General features: G+C 40.8%; 1 protein-coding gene across 1 annotated transcript in view; it reads left to right on the plus strand.

The window, feature by feature from the left end:
* Positions 1–11,794: 11,794 nt before the first annotated feature.
* pcsk2 (proprotein convertase subtilisin/kexin type 2) overlaps positions 11,795–18,025 on the plus strand; it is a gene marked incomplete at both ends in the record, with an annotated part of 62,193 nt that continues 55,962 nt past the window's right edge. Inside the window, 2 exons of the mRNA XM_083696274.1 lie at positions 11,795–11,977; positions 16,764–16,868. Of these exons, the coding sequence (XP_083552400.1) occupies positions 11,795–11,977; positions 16,764–16,868 (288 nt within the window). The remainder of the gene's footprint in view (positions 11,978–16,763; positions 16,869–18,025) is intronic.

Consider the following 18,025-nt stretch of genomic DNA (forward strand, 5'->3'; position numbering starts at 1 on the left):
GTAATTTGGACTGGAATGGAAAGCATACTTATCGAACATATAAATCAGAACGGCTGACTAACATTCATGGGACAGTTAGCCTAGCCAGGGGCTACTGTATGTGACTAACCTACTGGACTACTTGCTTCTGCAGCTTGCATGACCAATTCTCTTCTCAATGTCAAGCTCCACGAAAACCAAATATTGTTTTTTAATCTAGGCGACATTTAATCAGATTAAAGTTTAAAAGTGCATTCTGTTTTGGAAGCTCCAGTCCTGATAGGAAACTTGTCCCACTACTATGGTCAGCAAATCAGCTGCTATGCTATCAGAGGCCCTAGGACCTTGAACGACGGCTAGGGAGGGGTCCCTATCTCTGATAAGGGACGTCTTTGTTCCAGTGGGTAGGGGGCCCCTAACTCAGATGCAATCAGTTCCAAATACATTTCCATTAAGAGAGCCTGTCCAGGTCTCCCATACCCAATGGTGTGGGACAGGGGAAGTTAATATTAATAATATGACTGGAAGTTGGATCAGGAACATAAAGGAGTTTGGTTTAGGGTTAGGGCTAGCAGTAAACTTTGTGTAGCTCCTTAGAGGAACACATATTAGTGTGCACTGTGAACCTACCACCTAAGATTGACTTAGTGTTTGCTATGTAACTTCTTATGAGTGATTTATAAAGTTTGCTGTGTACATATTTATAGTAGGGAAGGCTATGGTAGCGCTTCTGTTTTATCTTGCCGTATCCATAATGCCACTGTTTCTAATGGATAGATTGATTACCAGAGCGAATGAAAGAAATACAGAATTATTTCCATTCACTTAGCCGCAGGGACACAGCGTGTTTCAGTCCGAGATTGTCCACTCCTCCTGAGTCATGTTTTCACTTCTTTTTGGCCATGATGGCGTTGCAGCGCTCAGCATGTCTTAGCTATGTGTGGGCCGGGCTTGTTTGTCATGACAGTGTTTGTCATGACAACTGATAATCCATTGCAAAAGCAGCGAAGCTAAGTAAGGCAATTAAGTGGTGAAACAAAATAGTGTTTGTCAGTGTCTGGGAGAGCTGAAGGAGAGAGGTGTGTGTGTGTGTGTGTGTGTGTGTGGGTGTATATGTGTGTGCGCACACACACACACACACACACACACACACACACACACACACAATAGTAGGGAGTCTCAAACTCATACACTTTGCCATAATTTAAACTCAAAACAACAGCCCTGCTGGGCTTTTTAACTGGTACATTTCAATTGTAGTGCATAATTCATAATGTAGTTACATGTTGTTGTTGTTGTTGTTGCATATGCATATGTTTTCTCAAGATAATATTTCACCAGTTGAACTAGGGCATAATTATTACTCTTTTAAACAATCAAAATGGATGTATAGTGGTTAAAAAAAACGGTTGTTACATTGTATTAAAATCCATTCTCAGTCAGACACATGAATCACCTCCTTTAAGCCTCATATCTCTGTCCTGCAGTTCGCTTGTTGCCAGAGAGTCACTGACTGGCACTGATAATACTGTAGTCCACTACAACTACTCATTAAGAAAAACATGGGCTCATCACATGAAAAGTGTCTCATGTCAAATCATGGGTGACAGCTATGCACCCTCTATCTCCCCCTATCTCTCTCACTCTCGCTCTTGCTCTTGCGCTCACTCTCTCTCGCTCTCCCCCCATCTCTATTTCTTTCTCTCTCTTTCTCTTTACACACACACACATACACACACCTAATCATACCTCTGAGCATATAAGCTATAACACGTCAAACAATCTAAGTGCCCTCAGACTCCTGCTATTAGACACAATACAGCACACTATAACCATGTTCTTCCAGTCCAGTCTGGGTAAACCAATAGCTGCTTGTGTTTCTCTGGATATTCTGTTGTTCATTTACAGAGGAGCCCACAGGCAGTTTATAGATGAATTGGGTTTGTTAAGCCGAATGGTCCTCGTATTGATTGGCCTTGATCCTCATCCATTGCAGGGTAGAGAGCGAGCAATGTGATTTTCCTTCTGGTTCTCTAGACACTCATTAATTTATTGGCCCCCCTTATAATGTCTAATGGGTGTGTTTATAGTACCATGGTGTTTTTTTCTTAGCGTGTAATTTTTACAATGGGATGATGAATCTTAAATGGGCTATTGGTTGTATTACCTCCTTTCTCCGTTCCAATATCAGACTGAATATTGGCTATTATTGGCTTGTTTGTTTTGTCTCATGCTTTTCTCTTCCCTATTGCCTGGACAATACAATATTATCTGTATATGACTCAATCACTCTGTAGTTTTTGAAGGCCTATAAAAGCCACTCTAGATGATAAGTAGCTTTTACATAGACTGAAATGTAGGTATACTGTATATGTTGAATACATATTTTGTAAACCATTGACTAATGACATTTGTTTAATATGTGCAAATGAATGGCTATTATAGCACCAACTAGGATTCACAAGAAAAGTGTGAAATACAAAGATGATACACAAAATTCACATTCAGCACTTTCCCCCTGCTTATTGGAAGGCTAATTGCGTAAACTACCATTCAACACTAGGCGCTGTCCAGGCCCTGCCACAGAGACTGTGAACAGTTCTAATCCTGAGGGGATTAGCCTGGGCAGGTTCTCACCTCTATGCTAAGAGCCTGGGCTCAGGCCTCTGTGTCCTTCATGTTTCCATGAGACCCAGGGATGGTGAACAGAGGGTTGAGGGTGGAGGCTGATGACGGGCAGTTAAACACACAATGGAACCATGGAGAATCAAAGAGAGCCTGTTCATCTTGGAACTTGGAACGCCATGCCATGGAAAAATACACAGGTGCATAGACCTATTTTTTTTAGGGTTCGAGTAGCTGATACATTAGGAATGTTATTTTCTGTACACAACCTCCCTTGCCTCTTCCCCTCCTCTCTCCATTCACCCTTCTACCCCTTGTCTTTTATTATCTCCATACACTGTTTTCAATAAACATATCTATCAGTAGGACTACAAGCCTGCCTTATCATCATATAGTACACTCATAGGAAAAAAATGTGTCACTGACTGCTTTTAGTGCCTAAGTCATGTTTACCTTAAACCTTTACCTGTGAACAATATGTGCTGTTTACTTTTCTAATGGACTGTGCTCTTTCTGGCCTTTCGTGGGTCTACTGGAAAGACGCTGAAAAGCTCTGATACTATTACCATCAGCACTAATGTCCTTGTAAAATGGAAAGAGCACCCCCTGACACACACAGACACATGCACGCACACCACACACACACACACACACACACACACACACACACACACACACACACACTGCTGGCACTGAGTGCTGCTTCGTGCGTTTGCGTGATACGGTACCACTACCATCATCCTATTCGGCCAAGGTCTGCAGCCCAGTGCCTAGCTACAGTACCTTCGTCATAGCACTCTCACATTAGCAATTACCCTGTTGGCAGAATGGACCATGTGTATATAAGCTAATGGGGAGGTGTTAGGTAATGTAAGTAGTATGTCCAGACCCTAGTGTTTATTTAGATTTGTTTAGCTGTGTAATCATTTGATTAGCCCATGGAATAATATTTATTGGTGGACTAAGTAGAGGCAGGTGTCCATATTCTTGTAGTGTAGCTTCGGTTGCAAAGCACACACACACACACACACACACACACACACACACACACACACACAAAAAGTGTCCAATCTTGACAATAAGAGATCTTCAGCTGGTCCTGGGGTACACCCATCTGTTAGTGACAGACAGGCATAGAAGCATCTCTATAATTGTCTCTCTATAGTAGCCTGTCCATAGCCTCTCTCCACTAGCTTCATCAGCTAGCCAGCAAACAGTAGGTTACAAAAATAATCCCTCACTGTCTCAGTAAAGTCAGACTTTCTTTGATGTCATCACAAGTCTACAATAATGTAGTGTGTGGTGATTTCAGATGGGAAGCCAGAGCAGGGCTTGAACCAATGACACTGCAGTTGTAGGGCAAGCACATTCATGCCTGTGCCAAACAGGTCAAGAATCCGTAGTGTGTAAAAAATAAATCCTTTTTCTTCTAGCATTGTGACTTCAATGGCCCCTGGTCCTAGCATAGATTTTTTTTTCTTATGATGACTGATGTATAGAGGATTCACTTACTTTAGACAAATGTACTTGCATATCGCTTTTGATAAAAGCGTCGGCCAAATGTAAAACAAAAATGTAACATGTAACATGACATGAGAGACCTTGCAGCTTGGCTCAAGCTAGCTCTGCATCCTTATTTTCTTCTCTCCTTTCCCTGAAGTGTGCACTTGTGCACTCCCCCACATAGATTTTATTACGCAGGTTAGACTAATTTAGATAAAATCTATTTTTTGAGAGTAACCTGATTCAAAAACATATAGGATAGCAAACAATGCTATTCTTTTAAATCCACGTGGAGGACATTACAAAAGCATTCTTCGAGTAAAAGGTTAGAGAATTGGGACAGTCATGTACTGTAAAGCCGTTAAACCACACTGGCGCTGTAATGGGTGAGCTGGGTTTGCCATGGCTGTTCCAATGCAGAGTACCTGATTGAGCACAAAGGCTTAATGAGGATAAAAAGGCTGTGGTAATTAGACCTGAGCCTGGTGTTCAGTCTGCGAGGGGGCTTGAACTTGGGGGCACCTGGCATGATCCACTGGTAATGGCAATTATAAACCACCACCAATAACAATTAACAGCATCACATTAGCTGATCATGACACACTCGGTTTTAACCATAGAGAGAATCCATAGAACGGACATGCGTTCTAATTATGGTGTCAACCAACACCTCTATTGTGACACAGGAAGGACATTATCATCTGGAATCATTCACCTACTGATTTGGATTTGGAAAAAAATAGATTTCATCTCATTGAGACTAACCTACTAATAATTTATTTTAATAAATGTAATAATAAAAAAACATATATTATTATTATTATTATTATTATTATTATTATTATTATTATTATTTTGGTTGGTTAGTTGTTTGTATTGTGTCTGTATGTACTGTTATGTAACCCCCTTCAAAATGACGACCAAAAATGTTTGCATGAAATAAATCTTTATTAAAGCTGAGGTTTCTTCGTTTTTATTTTATATTTATCTAGGTTAGTCTCAATGAGATGATATCTATTATTCGAGTGAGACCTGGTCCAAAGGTTTATCTGAGGTTGCATTAGGCCTCCCCTTGAACGTACCTTTCAAAGTTCCACTGTGTTAATTACTGCTGCAGTTAATTACATTTGACTGATTAATTGTCCTTTATCTTTGCTGTCACTCTCAACCTCTCTCTCTCTCTGTCTCTTTCTCTCTCTCTCTCTGTCACTCTCAACCTCTCTCTCTCTCTGTCTCTTTCTCTCTCTCTCTCTGTCACTCTCAACCTCTCTCTCTCTCTGTCTCTTTCTCTCTCTCTCTCTGTCACTCTCAACCTGTCTCTTTCTCTCTCTGTCACTCTCAACCTGTCTCTTTCTCTCTCTCTCTCTTTCTCTCTGTCTCCAGATGGTTCTGATTCATGTTCTCTCTCTTGATTTCCATCTCACGCTCTCTTTTTTACCCAAGCGCTTCATTCATTAAGGAACACAAAGTACTCACCTCTAAATAAGTAATAAATAAAGGAAGGAATAATTGTGATTATACCTCATCTCCTTCTCACACCGTTGTTTTCCCCTGTCCAATTATCCTAAATTCACATTGCCAGTGTGTAAGGAATAACAATGGAAGGATTATTTCTCTGAGATTGACTATCTGTCTCTATCTCCCCCCCTCTCTCATTCTGCCCACGTGCACAGTGCACCTGTCTTGTCACTTGCCTCCCACTTACTTTCTCTATCCTCTCTCCCTTCTCACTTTCTTGAATCTCTCTTTCTCTGTTCTCTCTCTCTCTCTCTCTCTCTCTCTCTCTCTCTCTCTCTCTCTCTCTCCGGCTGTTGGGTGAGAACTGCACTGCTGTTGGGTTGCGTTGGCGGTTTGTTTTGCCGGAGATCATTAATAATGTAGATTACATGTGAGACAGAGGAGGATTTCATTCCCAATGCGATGCAGGCTCTTTATTGATGCTAAGCCATGGTGAGAGCCCAGCCAGTTTACGTTTTATTTACAGTGTGATTTATGGTAGGATAGAACAAAGAAACAAATGTGACAGAGTTCTTCATTCCCAGAAATGAAAACATAATCACAGTTTATCTGGCGACCTGCTAGAGAAAATAATGCAATTGTTAAATGGATGTCACCAATGTGGGATGTCGATTTAAAGGGAGCCCATACACTGCTAGTGTGGTTTATCTCATAATGGAACTGAATGGACCTACAATCAAGCAATACTGCCCCAGCAGATTAATATTTGCTTCGTCAAGTATTTTCAAAATGCATCACTTGTGTGTCACAGTTTATGTTAGAATAGGTTACATTCTAGAACACAATGTACACACTGAAGAAATAAGCCACATACTAGTAAGCAGGTTGGTTTTATAATAGGTTTAGAAGTTTTGATTCAATGCCATATGAGGATGATATATCCTTGGATGTATCTCAGTTTATGGTATGGACAACCAATTGTGAAGTGAATACAGTAACGTCCGTTTGTTAAATCAAAAAATCAAAAACCCAAAAATCTAAACATCCTAGCAGTGCTGAACATCAGAAATGATCCCCCAATGGGCAGAGTAAACAAAGTGGCTCATTTCCCACTGGGCACGGGAATCTCCCCTCTCTCCATCTCTGACCTGGAAATATAAATAGAACTGACATGATAGCATGACAATCTAGTTTCCGATGGGGGAGAGGGGGGATAGAGGGAGGAAGGAGTAGAGACAACTCAGTGATAGAGAGAGAGATTGAGGGATAGAGAAAAAACAGGTAGAGAGACTGATGGGTTCAATTTAATCTACCAAAGTGCTGCTCTGTGCTCTATGATAAATCATGCTGGTGTTTCCACCTGAGTGGGCTCTGTCTCCTCCACGCTTCATGGCACAACGAGCCCATAATTTCCAGGTGCTCCTGTTCTCCCTACATCTGCCTGGAAACCCAGCCTGACGGAAGATGGCTCTCAATAACACACATATCATAGGAATATCAATACAACAATCCTTTAGAAAACAATCCTTTAGATCAGTGGTCTCAAACCCTGGTCCTGGAAACAGGGTGTGAAGACCCATCATCCCAGCACTACCTGTTGTATGAGGATATTTGTGACTTGGTTAATCAGTTGAATCAGGAGACTACTGACCTAAAGGCTCCTGTAGTAATGTTTCAGTATGTCATTATGTGAGGTTATCAGGCACTGCTCTGTCTGTCACGATGACCAGTGTGTTATTACTCTATGGGTTTTCCTTCTGTCCACTGCCACACACCAAAGCACATCTTATCTCAACAAAACTCAAGACATTGTGCAGGCCCCAGGTACTGAGGGAGAGAGAGAGAGGGAGAGAGAGAGAGAGGGGGAGGTGGAGAGGTAGAGATAGAGAGGGGGAGGTGGGGAGGCAGAGATAGAGACAGAAGCATCTTTCTTTTGACACCCACCCAACCACAATCAATGCGGATATAATACCGACAATTCTCTACTGAGTGTCTCTTCCCCTCCTCTCTCTAAGACTGACAGACATGGAGAACAGAGCTGCTGACATTGACAGCTAAACTACCAAGAGGAACAGAAATCCCATTTGTATTTCTCTCTCTCTCTCTTTGTTTTGTTTTTTTTAAACATTTTTTTACCTTCTCAGTAGCTGGCAGTCCAAATGGAATTTCTTCACAGGGCCGGCACTTTTGGGATATACTTGTGGTTTCCCAGGTAACAGAAATGGAATAGTCAAATTCTTGTGGATGCCTTGAGGTCTCTGTCGAGTTCAGTGGAGGCTCTTTTTATCTACAGTTCAGCACAGAAACATAGGAGTAAGAGTTTAAATAGGAAAAATGCTCAGATTTTCTGAGAGTAGACAGCAGTTTTCAATGAGCTATTTAAGTAAGATATAGAATAATTAAGGGTACATTTGCCTTTGTTGAGTTTTCTTGCAACACTACTACTGTATGTTGGCCGTCATTCAAAGCATGCAAACTACCTGAGAAATATAAATACTCTTCTCTCCTCTTCAACATCAGAGAGTCTGCCTGTCTGAAAGATCTACACATGCTACAGAGGTCTCCTCACGAAAAAAGCAGGGGGTCTTCCTCTGAAGGTGTGTGTGTGTGTGTGTCTGCGTATGTGTGTGTGTGTGTGTGTGTGTGTGTATGTCTGTCTGTATCTGTATATGCGTGTGCGTGTGTGTGTGTGTGTGTGTGTGTGTGTAGTGGTTCAGCTGATGCTCTGCTATTTCAGGTTCTCACTGCAGCATTGTGATCGATGGCAAGGTGGAAATCTCCACACGTGCCCAGCTCCACCCTCTACAACCATGGCCCTGGGCTATAGCATCTAATGAGTCTGAAGACAGGCCTTTTCCACTTCTTCATAAATACATTAGGTGGGGAACTCATGCATTACAATCACCTCATACAATTCCTATGATAATTGTCTATCATAACTGGTTTTCAGGGAACACCCATGTTATACACCCATATTATAAGGTAGAGCTATTACCTTGTTTTTTAACTCATAAAGAATTATACAACAAGGGGATGACTTGGTCAGGTCACACTTTATTTGGATAGTCCCCTATAGATGATCTACAGTTACAGATATGCAACAGCTTGCTAGGGTTAGGGTTAGGGTTAGGGTTAGGGTTAGGGTTAGGGTTCAGGTTAGGTTTAGGTTTAGGCAATGCCTCTTTAAATGAAGCCGGTTCACTCATCGCCATCTGTGCAACGCCTCTTTGGGCACTTATTTTCACTAGAGAGACCAAACACAGTTTTTTTAGACAGGTTGCCTATGGGAGGGCAGGACAAAAACTCCACTCACACCAAAATGATATGGACTAGCAACTTTTCCTTTTGGTTTTTCTCATCACTGAAGTGTGTAGAAACATTTATTGCAGTCATTTGATTGTTAAAAATTGTTGTAATGGCTTAAAAAAAAACACTTTATTTGGCTCTGTCATAGCCTTCCTCACCTCTCCTCTAGTCTTACAAGCGCGTTGCTAGGGGAAACGTCACAAGAAAGATACAGTCCTAGCAACGACATGCGTCAGTAACGCTAAATTGTAATTGCGTGATATTTGGTCAGAAATGTATTGTGGGATTGGCACCATTTTCCCCATCTCTCGCAAAACCTAGAGTAAATCAAGGGAGTGGCATATCTCTCGTATATAAAATCACTGGTTTAGGGTTAGGATAAAGGTTAAGGTTAAGGTTAGAGCTAGGGTTCATTGATAGTTAGTTCAAATGTTGTTGACAGTTAGTTGAACATCTACTTTATTCAAATAAAGTGTTACCCTTGTTCATTACCCAGTTGGCACAAACATGTTGTACATTGCCCTTGAATTGATATCGTAGCCATGTTGTATGCATGTTTCCATGTGACTCTCTAAGGTGATGACTTTATCGACATGAGTGTTCTATAATGAAGGCCACATTAGCCCACCAGTTTATAGTCATATGAAAGAGCTTAAATGTACAATGTTCAGTCAATCAACTCAAACATGAATCATCAGGCAATTTTATAGACAAAAGACTTAAGGAACTACACAGCAGATGGTATTGTACTTATTGCACAGAAAATGCATTGTACTTTCCCCTGTACTTTCCCTTTTTTAATATCAACTTGCAGCTTGTTAGAAGCTGATTTCTAGCACCAGTGGAGCTGTCAATCACAATGGAAGCGAAGCATAGATCACAGAAGAAACCAAACAGGAGGAGTTTTATGCTACAGGAGTCTTTCCTTGCCAGGCTAAATAAATCATGGTCTTTCCAGTGCAGAATAGCAGGTGTGTGGGAGGGTGAGAGGGTATGGAGACACACTGATGGGCAGAGCAGATCCTCTTACAGGGAAGTATCCCTCATTACTAGGAGGATTTATCTATGACTGTGTTTCTATCATTCTCTTATCTCTTTCTATGTGTTTTGTGTTTTCAGTTAGGATTAGAGGTACAGCATTCAGATATATACAATCAAATTTATCATCTCTGTTATCGTCTTCATCATTATCATCATCATCATTATCCTCATTATGATCATTGTTTTTCTCATTATCATGTTCTGCTCCCTGATGCTTACCAAACTTATTATGTGACATACGGCAGAGAATAGAACCTGGGTTTCCTGCTCGCTAAACCCATGCCTATACCATCATACCAAGTGGACATTGTCGTGGTGTAACAATGTTTTCAAGTCTCAGGGAGGGCTGCCCATCATATCAGCATGATTTCAAATCACCTCCATAACACAAATCCAGATCCAGTCTGTGTCTCCTCTCATATCAATGGAGAGCCAGAGACCTAGAAATATGTCTGTATTGAAGGGTAGATATCAATGTGGCAGACAGAGTCAATTACAAGTAGTATCATTGTATGTACAAAAAGAGATCACATTCATCCTCACTCGTGGCATGGATTCAGATTCTCATTGCTACAGTATGATCTTCAAGGGTGTTGTGCTTGTCGACTTACCTATGTTGTCGACTCACTACAGTAGTTTTCCCCAAAGACCTATGCCCTTGTGACAGTCTGCTTTCAGTTCAGATGAAACAGATGTCAAGTTGTTGCAAGCAGTAGCCCTGCAATTTGACTTGCTCCGACCGAGCCTCGAACTTGCAACCTCTGGCTTGCCAACACATGACTGTCTCTTCAAATACCTGATGTAAACCAGCTGCGCTATCGAAAAAAGTTTACCATCTCAACTCGGTTGCATAGACCTTTTTATCATTTTCCTTGTAGAAAACGGATTGTGTCAAACCCCCCAACTCAGTTCATGCAGCAGTGAATATAGCCAGGGCTCCAGCAAACTATTTGCAGGAAGAAAGATAAATACAAACAGCATCTGTTTGACCAACCACAAACACAAACACACACACACTGATTTTTAATTGAGGCAATGAGATGAGCCCTGGTCTCAGGAGAGAAGAGTCTGCCCAGGGCAAGGACTCGGCACTAGGGTACTGTATAGTTTGAGGTTCCAGTGGTTATACTGAGTGCAGGACAGCAGAGACAATTAACAGTCTTGTTGTTTGCTCATTAAACAGCCTTATCAATGTAAATATGTTGCCTGCACAATTCTCATGATCTAATTTGCAGGCATACTACTACTATGCATAAACATACGCATAAACACACATATGTTATGATATATCAGTCATAGACTGACAGACAGACGCATGCACACACACACCTCCATTCCTCCCTACTGCTGAACTGCCATGTTCCTCATGTGATCTAATGAGGAGTCACTGTGAATCTAGAGGTTTTCTCGGTATACTGCTATGCGCCAGAGAAGAGAGCTTCTGCTGAGCGCCATATCTGACCGCAGGAGAGGGAATTCTCCAGGGTCCTGAAAGTGTCCCCTCTTCTCTGTCACGCGCGTGCAGGCACGGGCACTTTCCTAGGAGAGAGAGTGGGAGAAGGCGGGAGACACACCCGCCAGAGCTGATTGGTGGAACGTCACGCATTGAAGAAGACCCGAACGGTGAAGCTGATGAATATTAGATGAATAAGGAGAGAGAGAGCTGAGGATGCAGGTTTGGTCCCGAACACAACCCCAAGAACCACAGAGCGCCCACAGCAAGCGACGCTAAACCCGACGATACGTTCCGTCCAACTTCCACTAGCCTCATCAGCTGACGAGGAGATGTATCTCCAAAAGATCTGAATCAGCCCATCTCTTCAGAGGAGCATCCCGCCCGTAAAAATCACTCCGACAGGCGCACTGACACAAGCCAGACACGATGCTCGGATCTCTCAGATATGGGACGACAGTTGGATTGCTAATGTTAATTGCGCTGGTCCTTGCGACGCAAGCCGCCGAGGAAGGAGTCTTTACAAATCATCTCTTGGTTCAGTTACATGAAGGTGCCCATGATGAGGCGCACCAACTTGCGAGGGAACATGGGTTCCAGAGTGTCCGGAAGGTAAGATGTGTAAAAGCATAGCAATACCATCATGTCCTTTTATTTGTAAAATATACCGTCCGTCCAAATGCATAATAAAGCTTATTGTAGACTATATTGATGATGAACATGTAGGCTTGTGTTTTTGGTTCATATCCACTTGAAGAAAAGAACAGTAGGCTGTGTATTCCCATGTTTCTTCAATTTTAGAATTGGCACCAATATTCTAATTATTGTAAAATGTATATAGTTTTACAAGGATAAATGTTGTTTTGACTTCACTTAAAACGTATATAGCCTATCCTAAATGTATCAATGAATTGTTTTGTTTTTCAGAAGACGGATCAATTCAGTTGATCAGCATGCCTAATTTATTTATTAACTAGTCCTATAATAACATCTCAATAAACCTCCTCTAATTTGTGTTATTTTTTATTTTATTTTCTATGACATCATACTTTAACTTTTCATCCTAGCACTGAATTTGGTCCTTTATCACGAAGGGCCTATGGAACATTACCATCAAAATTAATACCCTTAAAATTTTCAACCCATAATCCTCTTCTTTTAATTGGAGATGAGAAATCTTGGATATGTATAATTTGGGCTGCTAATTGCACCCTACCATCAGTTCCACTGGATGACCATCCACGGGGACTCTCCCTGTTCAGGGGATAATGTGTGAGTGAGTGTGTGTGTGTGTGTGTGTGCGTGCGTGCGAGTGTGTGTGTGTGTGTGTGTGTATAACAGGCGTCACGCTGCCGTAAACAGTATTGCTTTCTCGCACTTCGAGCTCACACTCACCGAAAATACTTGCTACGACACCGAAAAACTAACAATTCAATGGCAGGGTTGGGGGTATTTCAACATGAGGAGTGAGTTTACCATCTCAACTTGGTTATGTGTGTGCATGCCTGTGTGTGTGCGTGCTAGGACTGGGAATTGCTTGGGATCTCACAATGCAATATTAACAGAATAGGTTAATACATAGGCTGCGATTCAAAACATATTGCGATGTAATATGACTCGATACTACTATAAATTGCAATTCAATATAAACGTGGTTTTCATTTGATGATAGGAAACAGTTGAATCATGTGTACAACATGTTTTTCTTTAAAAACAACTACAACCTGTAAAAAAAGAATGAAGTTGTCCTCCAAAGGGGAGGGCTAATTTAAAATTATAATAATAATAATCATACTCAGCAGTAAAATAATATTACGATACTCAACTGTATCGATATTTTCCCCACCATTAGATTGGGTGCCAGTGTGTTTGTGACTCTCCACGTCTACAAGTCTATTTATCAAGTTTCTGACATTTTCTTTGTGTGCCTTTGATCAAACATATGGTATCTCTAAACTGCTATTGTTCTAAACTGCTCATGGCCTCAGCGTAGCCGACTTATTGTTGAGTAGTAATCTTCAGGTAAATTACTGAAAACGCTTCTTTATGTTGTAAGAACACAGTGAAATCCTATACAAAAAAATGAGAAAAGAAGAATGTAAGGATTTCGTATGTCTGCCTCATGAAAAATCACTAATGGCTGAAAAAGATTAGTATAAATAGATTAGTATACCAGTTTAATTTAAGATAATAATAATACCAAAAAAAAACACTGAAAGCTGAACCATACAGGATACAGATTTTTGACATTCCTACCGCATGGCATCAGGTTTATGAATCAATGACAAAACAACAATTGACTCATCACCTCGCTTTTTCCAATTTAAATTGCTGTACTGTATAAAATGCAGTAATCAAAAGAATGCAACCAAAAGAATGCTCACCATATGGGGCCATGATGCTCACCATATTTGTTATTGACTTTTGGTCTAAGGTTCAGTAATGGCTGGCAAATAATAATATTAATCTAAAATGAACCCCACCAAAGCCACTATTGGGTGGCTTAGTATCTGATGGACAATCAATATTCAATATAATTTTACTCTTAGCAAAAAGGTAAACTTTTAGCTTAAAATCTGTGCAAGCTCTACGATTAGAAAGTTTCAGGAACTATGTTAGACATCACAGCACAATTGAAAAGTATATGGCACAAGGAAACCAAGAGAGGGTGGGATGGGCCGAGAGCACCTGAGGGGTGGGATTAAAGGAAATCTCAAGTACTACAGTGCCCTGCGTAAGTAATGGAACAGTAAAGCATCTTTTGCTCTATACTCCGAAAGTTTGGATTTGATCAATCAAACAGTTACTATGAGGTTAAAGTAGAAATTATCAGCTTTTATTTGATGGTATTTGAGTACATATTGGTTTCAATCTTTAGAAATGACAAACATTTGTACACATAGTCCCCCTTTTTCAGGGCACCAAAAGTAATCGGACAATTGGATTGACAGGGGATTCTGGTTAGTCAGATGTGTTCCGTCACATCTTTTGTGCAGGCATAAGAGAACAGTCAATGTATAGTATTGCTTCTAGGCTTTGCGTTTGCCTTTGGGGTCTGCTATTGATGTATGTCAACATCAGGACCAAAGAGGTGTCAATGAAAGTCAAGGAAGCCATTATTAGGCTGAAAAATCTGAAACATAGCCACAACCTTAGGCTTACCAAAATCAACAGTTTGGAACATCATTACCAAGGAATATTTCTACAGTGGATGACCGAAGAATGCTCACCATAATTAAGAAAACCCCCAAACAACTGTTCCACAGATCAGGAATATTCTCCAGGAGGTAGGCGTTAATGTGTCAGTGAGTGAGACTACCATCCGCAAAATACGTCACCAGCCAAACTACAGATGCTTCACTGTAAGGTGCAAATGAATAGTTATCCTCAAAAAGGATTGTCAGGTTACAATTTGTTAAAAAGTACCTAAAAAGCCTGCATATGTCTGAAAAAGGTATTGTGGATAGATAAGATGAATATTATACTGGTATTATGTACCAGAGTGATTGCAAGGGGAAAGTTTAGAGACAAAAGGATCTTTTCCAAGATTTACAGCATACTCATCTGTGAAAGATGGTGGAGGGGGTGTTATGGTTTGGGCATGCATAGATGCTACTAAAACTGACTAACTTGTCTTAATTGATGATGTAACTGCGGATGGCAGAAGCAGAATGTACTCTGAAGTGTGAAGGAACATCTTGTCTGCTTGAATACAAGCAAATGCCTCCAAATCCATTGGATGGCGCTTCAACATACAGCAAGACAATGACCCAAAACATAATGCCTTAGCAACTAGGGAGTTTTTCAGGGCCAAAAAGTGGAAAATGAAGACTGTGTATAAAATATGTTGTCATTTCTAAATGGTGAAACCAATATGTACACAAATACCATAAAATAAAAACAAAAAATCTACACTTTAAGCTCATAATAATTGTTTGATTTAAAATCCAAACTTATTATAGAGTATAGATGATGTATATGTAAAATCTGTAAAAACAAGTACAACAAACACAGTTCTTAGGTCCTCCTATGAGGGGGGAGATGGCTGGCCTAATAATAATAAAATGTTTTTTTTTTTGTTTTAAAAAAAATATAATAACATTTAACCAGCCATCCTATACTTCTTATTAAACACCACAGTAAATGTATGGCCTGTCACCACACACCAAACACCCTAACAAGCCATTTATGGATGGGCTAGAGAAATAATCCCCTGACACAGTACGCCTTGTCACATGTCAAAATATGAGAGCCTGGGTGCAATTGGCTGGAGCTTCACCCAGTGAGGCGTATCATAGAACACAGGCCTGAATACACTCCCATGCATAAGGATGCTCACCTCCGCATTGATACAAATCGTCATGATTTGAAATGTGTGGATTCTGGATTCACTTCTAGGTAGCAGCATCACTGACTCGTATTAAGAAGCCTTAGTCTGCCTGCTATACTGTAGCTCCTTCGCCTTGTGGCTGCTAGGTCACAATCTCTAGGTTATGTAATCATAGGCTATATTTGACTTCATAAGACATTAAGACATGCACCATTAAAGATATCTGTGCAGTTGGAATGATCTGCTAGTCATGCTTAATTAACTAAACTGAGACACATACTGGTACACACAAACACACACACACACACACACACACACACACACACACACACACACACACACACACTCTCATTAAGATACTGTGGATAAGGATTTGTTCTTGAACAGCATATTGTATGAGCTCTGAGATTCTTCCTATACTATTTATGGTTAGTCCTACTGTAATAGGGCTCCTTATTATACTAGAGAGTACTAAAGCATAATGATAATCATATATTATCATCTATCCACAAGCATATTGATTCCCATAGATCAGACAGACATATTAGAGTTTTTCATGGAGAATAGTGACCTGGCACCCGCGCTGTTATTAAAGTATAAGGACATCTTTAATCTGCGAGACCGCCTTAGGCATCCAGCTCAAATATGATGCATCTCATTTCTTGCCTTTGTGATCTATTCTGGTTCATTCCAGTAGTGCACTGACTCCACTGCCTTAAAATAGACCCAGGACACTGCCAGCCTGTAGCATGGGGCTTTACACATTTTCCATAGCACGGGGTGATGCTGACCTTAAACTAACCCCCCCTCCCTCTAATTCTACATTTTTTTCTCTCCTCTCTATATTAATTTTCAATCACCCCCCCTCTCTTTCTCTATCTTTCTCTTTCAATCTCTTCATCTCACTCATTTTCCTCCTTCCCTCTCACTCTTTCCACCTACACTCTTTCCACATCAATCTCTCCTTTTCCTTTGCCCTCTCCCTCAACCCTCTACTTCACTTTCCACCCCCCCCCCCCCCCCCCCCTCTATCTCTCTCTCTTTATCCTTATCTCTCTCTTTTTCCAGCTTCCCTTTGGAGAGGGGCTTTTTCACTTCTACCCCCAGGACACCCCTCAGAGGCGGAGCAAACGCACCATCCGTCACAGACAGTGCCTCGAGAAGGACCGCAGGGTAAGCCACACACACACACACACATACACACACACACACACACACACACAGTGTGGTTCCCATAGAAACGGCCTAACTCCCACGGCATTAAAACAATGGTTAATTTGGTGCTGGTTCCCTCATACAGACTTCAATCAGTAGTGTGAATCAATCATCGTAGTTAGTATTATATACCAGCATTCTATGTATGACACTGTAATGGTAGATTGCATATTGTTCAGTTTATTCTGCTGTAGTACGATGATGATGATGATGACGACGACAAAGATTTTAAAGAGGATTCGACTGTAATTACTTATTATTAAGGTTTTTTATTTTTTTTTATAGTCCTGAAGCACATAGTGATTACAGGAAGTAGTACAATTATTTCAGAAAGGCAACAGGGTTTCTTTCCATCTAACCCAATGTGAGAAAAACACAAAGTCTACTAGTTGAGTAGATAGTTACTTAACACAAATAACATGGTGAAAAAGCTACTGACAACCCTTGGTTATTGTCTTGATATACTCTTATGCCTACAGCAATTAGACTCCACAAGTAGGTTGTATCACATAACACCAAAATGGTTTCAAAAGTACTCACCACCTCATCATGCTTCTCAACTATGAAATAAGATGCTTTTATTTTCATATACTGCAACCTGCTATTTCTGTGCAAATATTATGATGAGGTCAACCCTTAATCTAACATGCGATGCATTTCTTAAAAATATACACTCACTGAGCACTTTATTAGCAACACGTGTACACCTTCTCATGGTGGAGGTGGTGTAATGGTATGGGGAATGTTTTCTTGGCACACTTTGGGCCCATTAATAGCAATCAATCATCGCTTGAGTGCCACAGCCTATTTGAGTATTGTTGCCTATCTTCTAATGGCTACTTCCACCATGATAATGTACCATGTCACAAAGCAAATGTTGTCTCAAACTGGTTTCAAGAACATGACAATGAGTTCAGTGTTCTTCAGTGGCCTTCCCAGTCACCGGAGCTGAATCCAATAGAACACCTTTGGGATGTGGTAGAACGGGAGATTCATAGCTTGAAAGTGCACCTGAAAAATCTGCATGAATTGCGTGATGCAATTATGTCATCATGGACCAAAATCTCAAAGAAATGTTTCCAACATCTTGTGGAATCAATGCCACGAAGAATTGA

This window comes from Argentina silus, assembly GCF_951799395.1.
Source record: "Argentina silus genome assembly, chromosome: X".
Taxonomy (NCBI): Eukaryota; Metazoa; Chordata; class Actinopteri; order Argentiniformes; family Argentinidae; genus Argentina; species Argentina silus.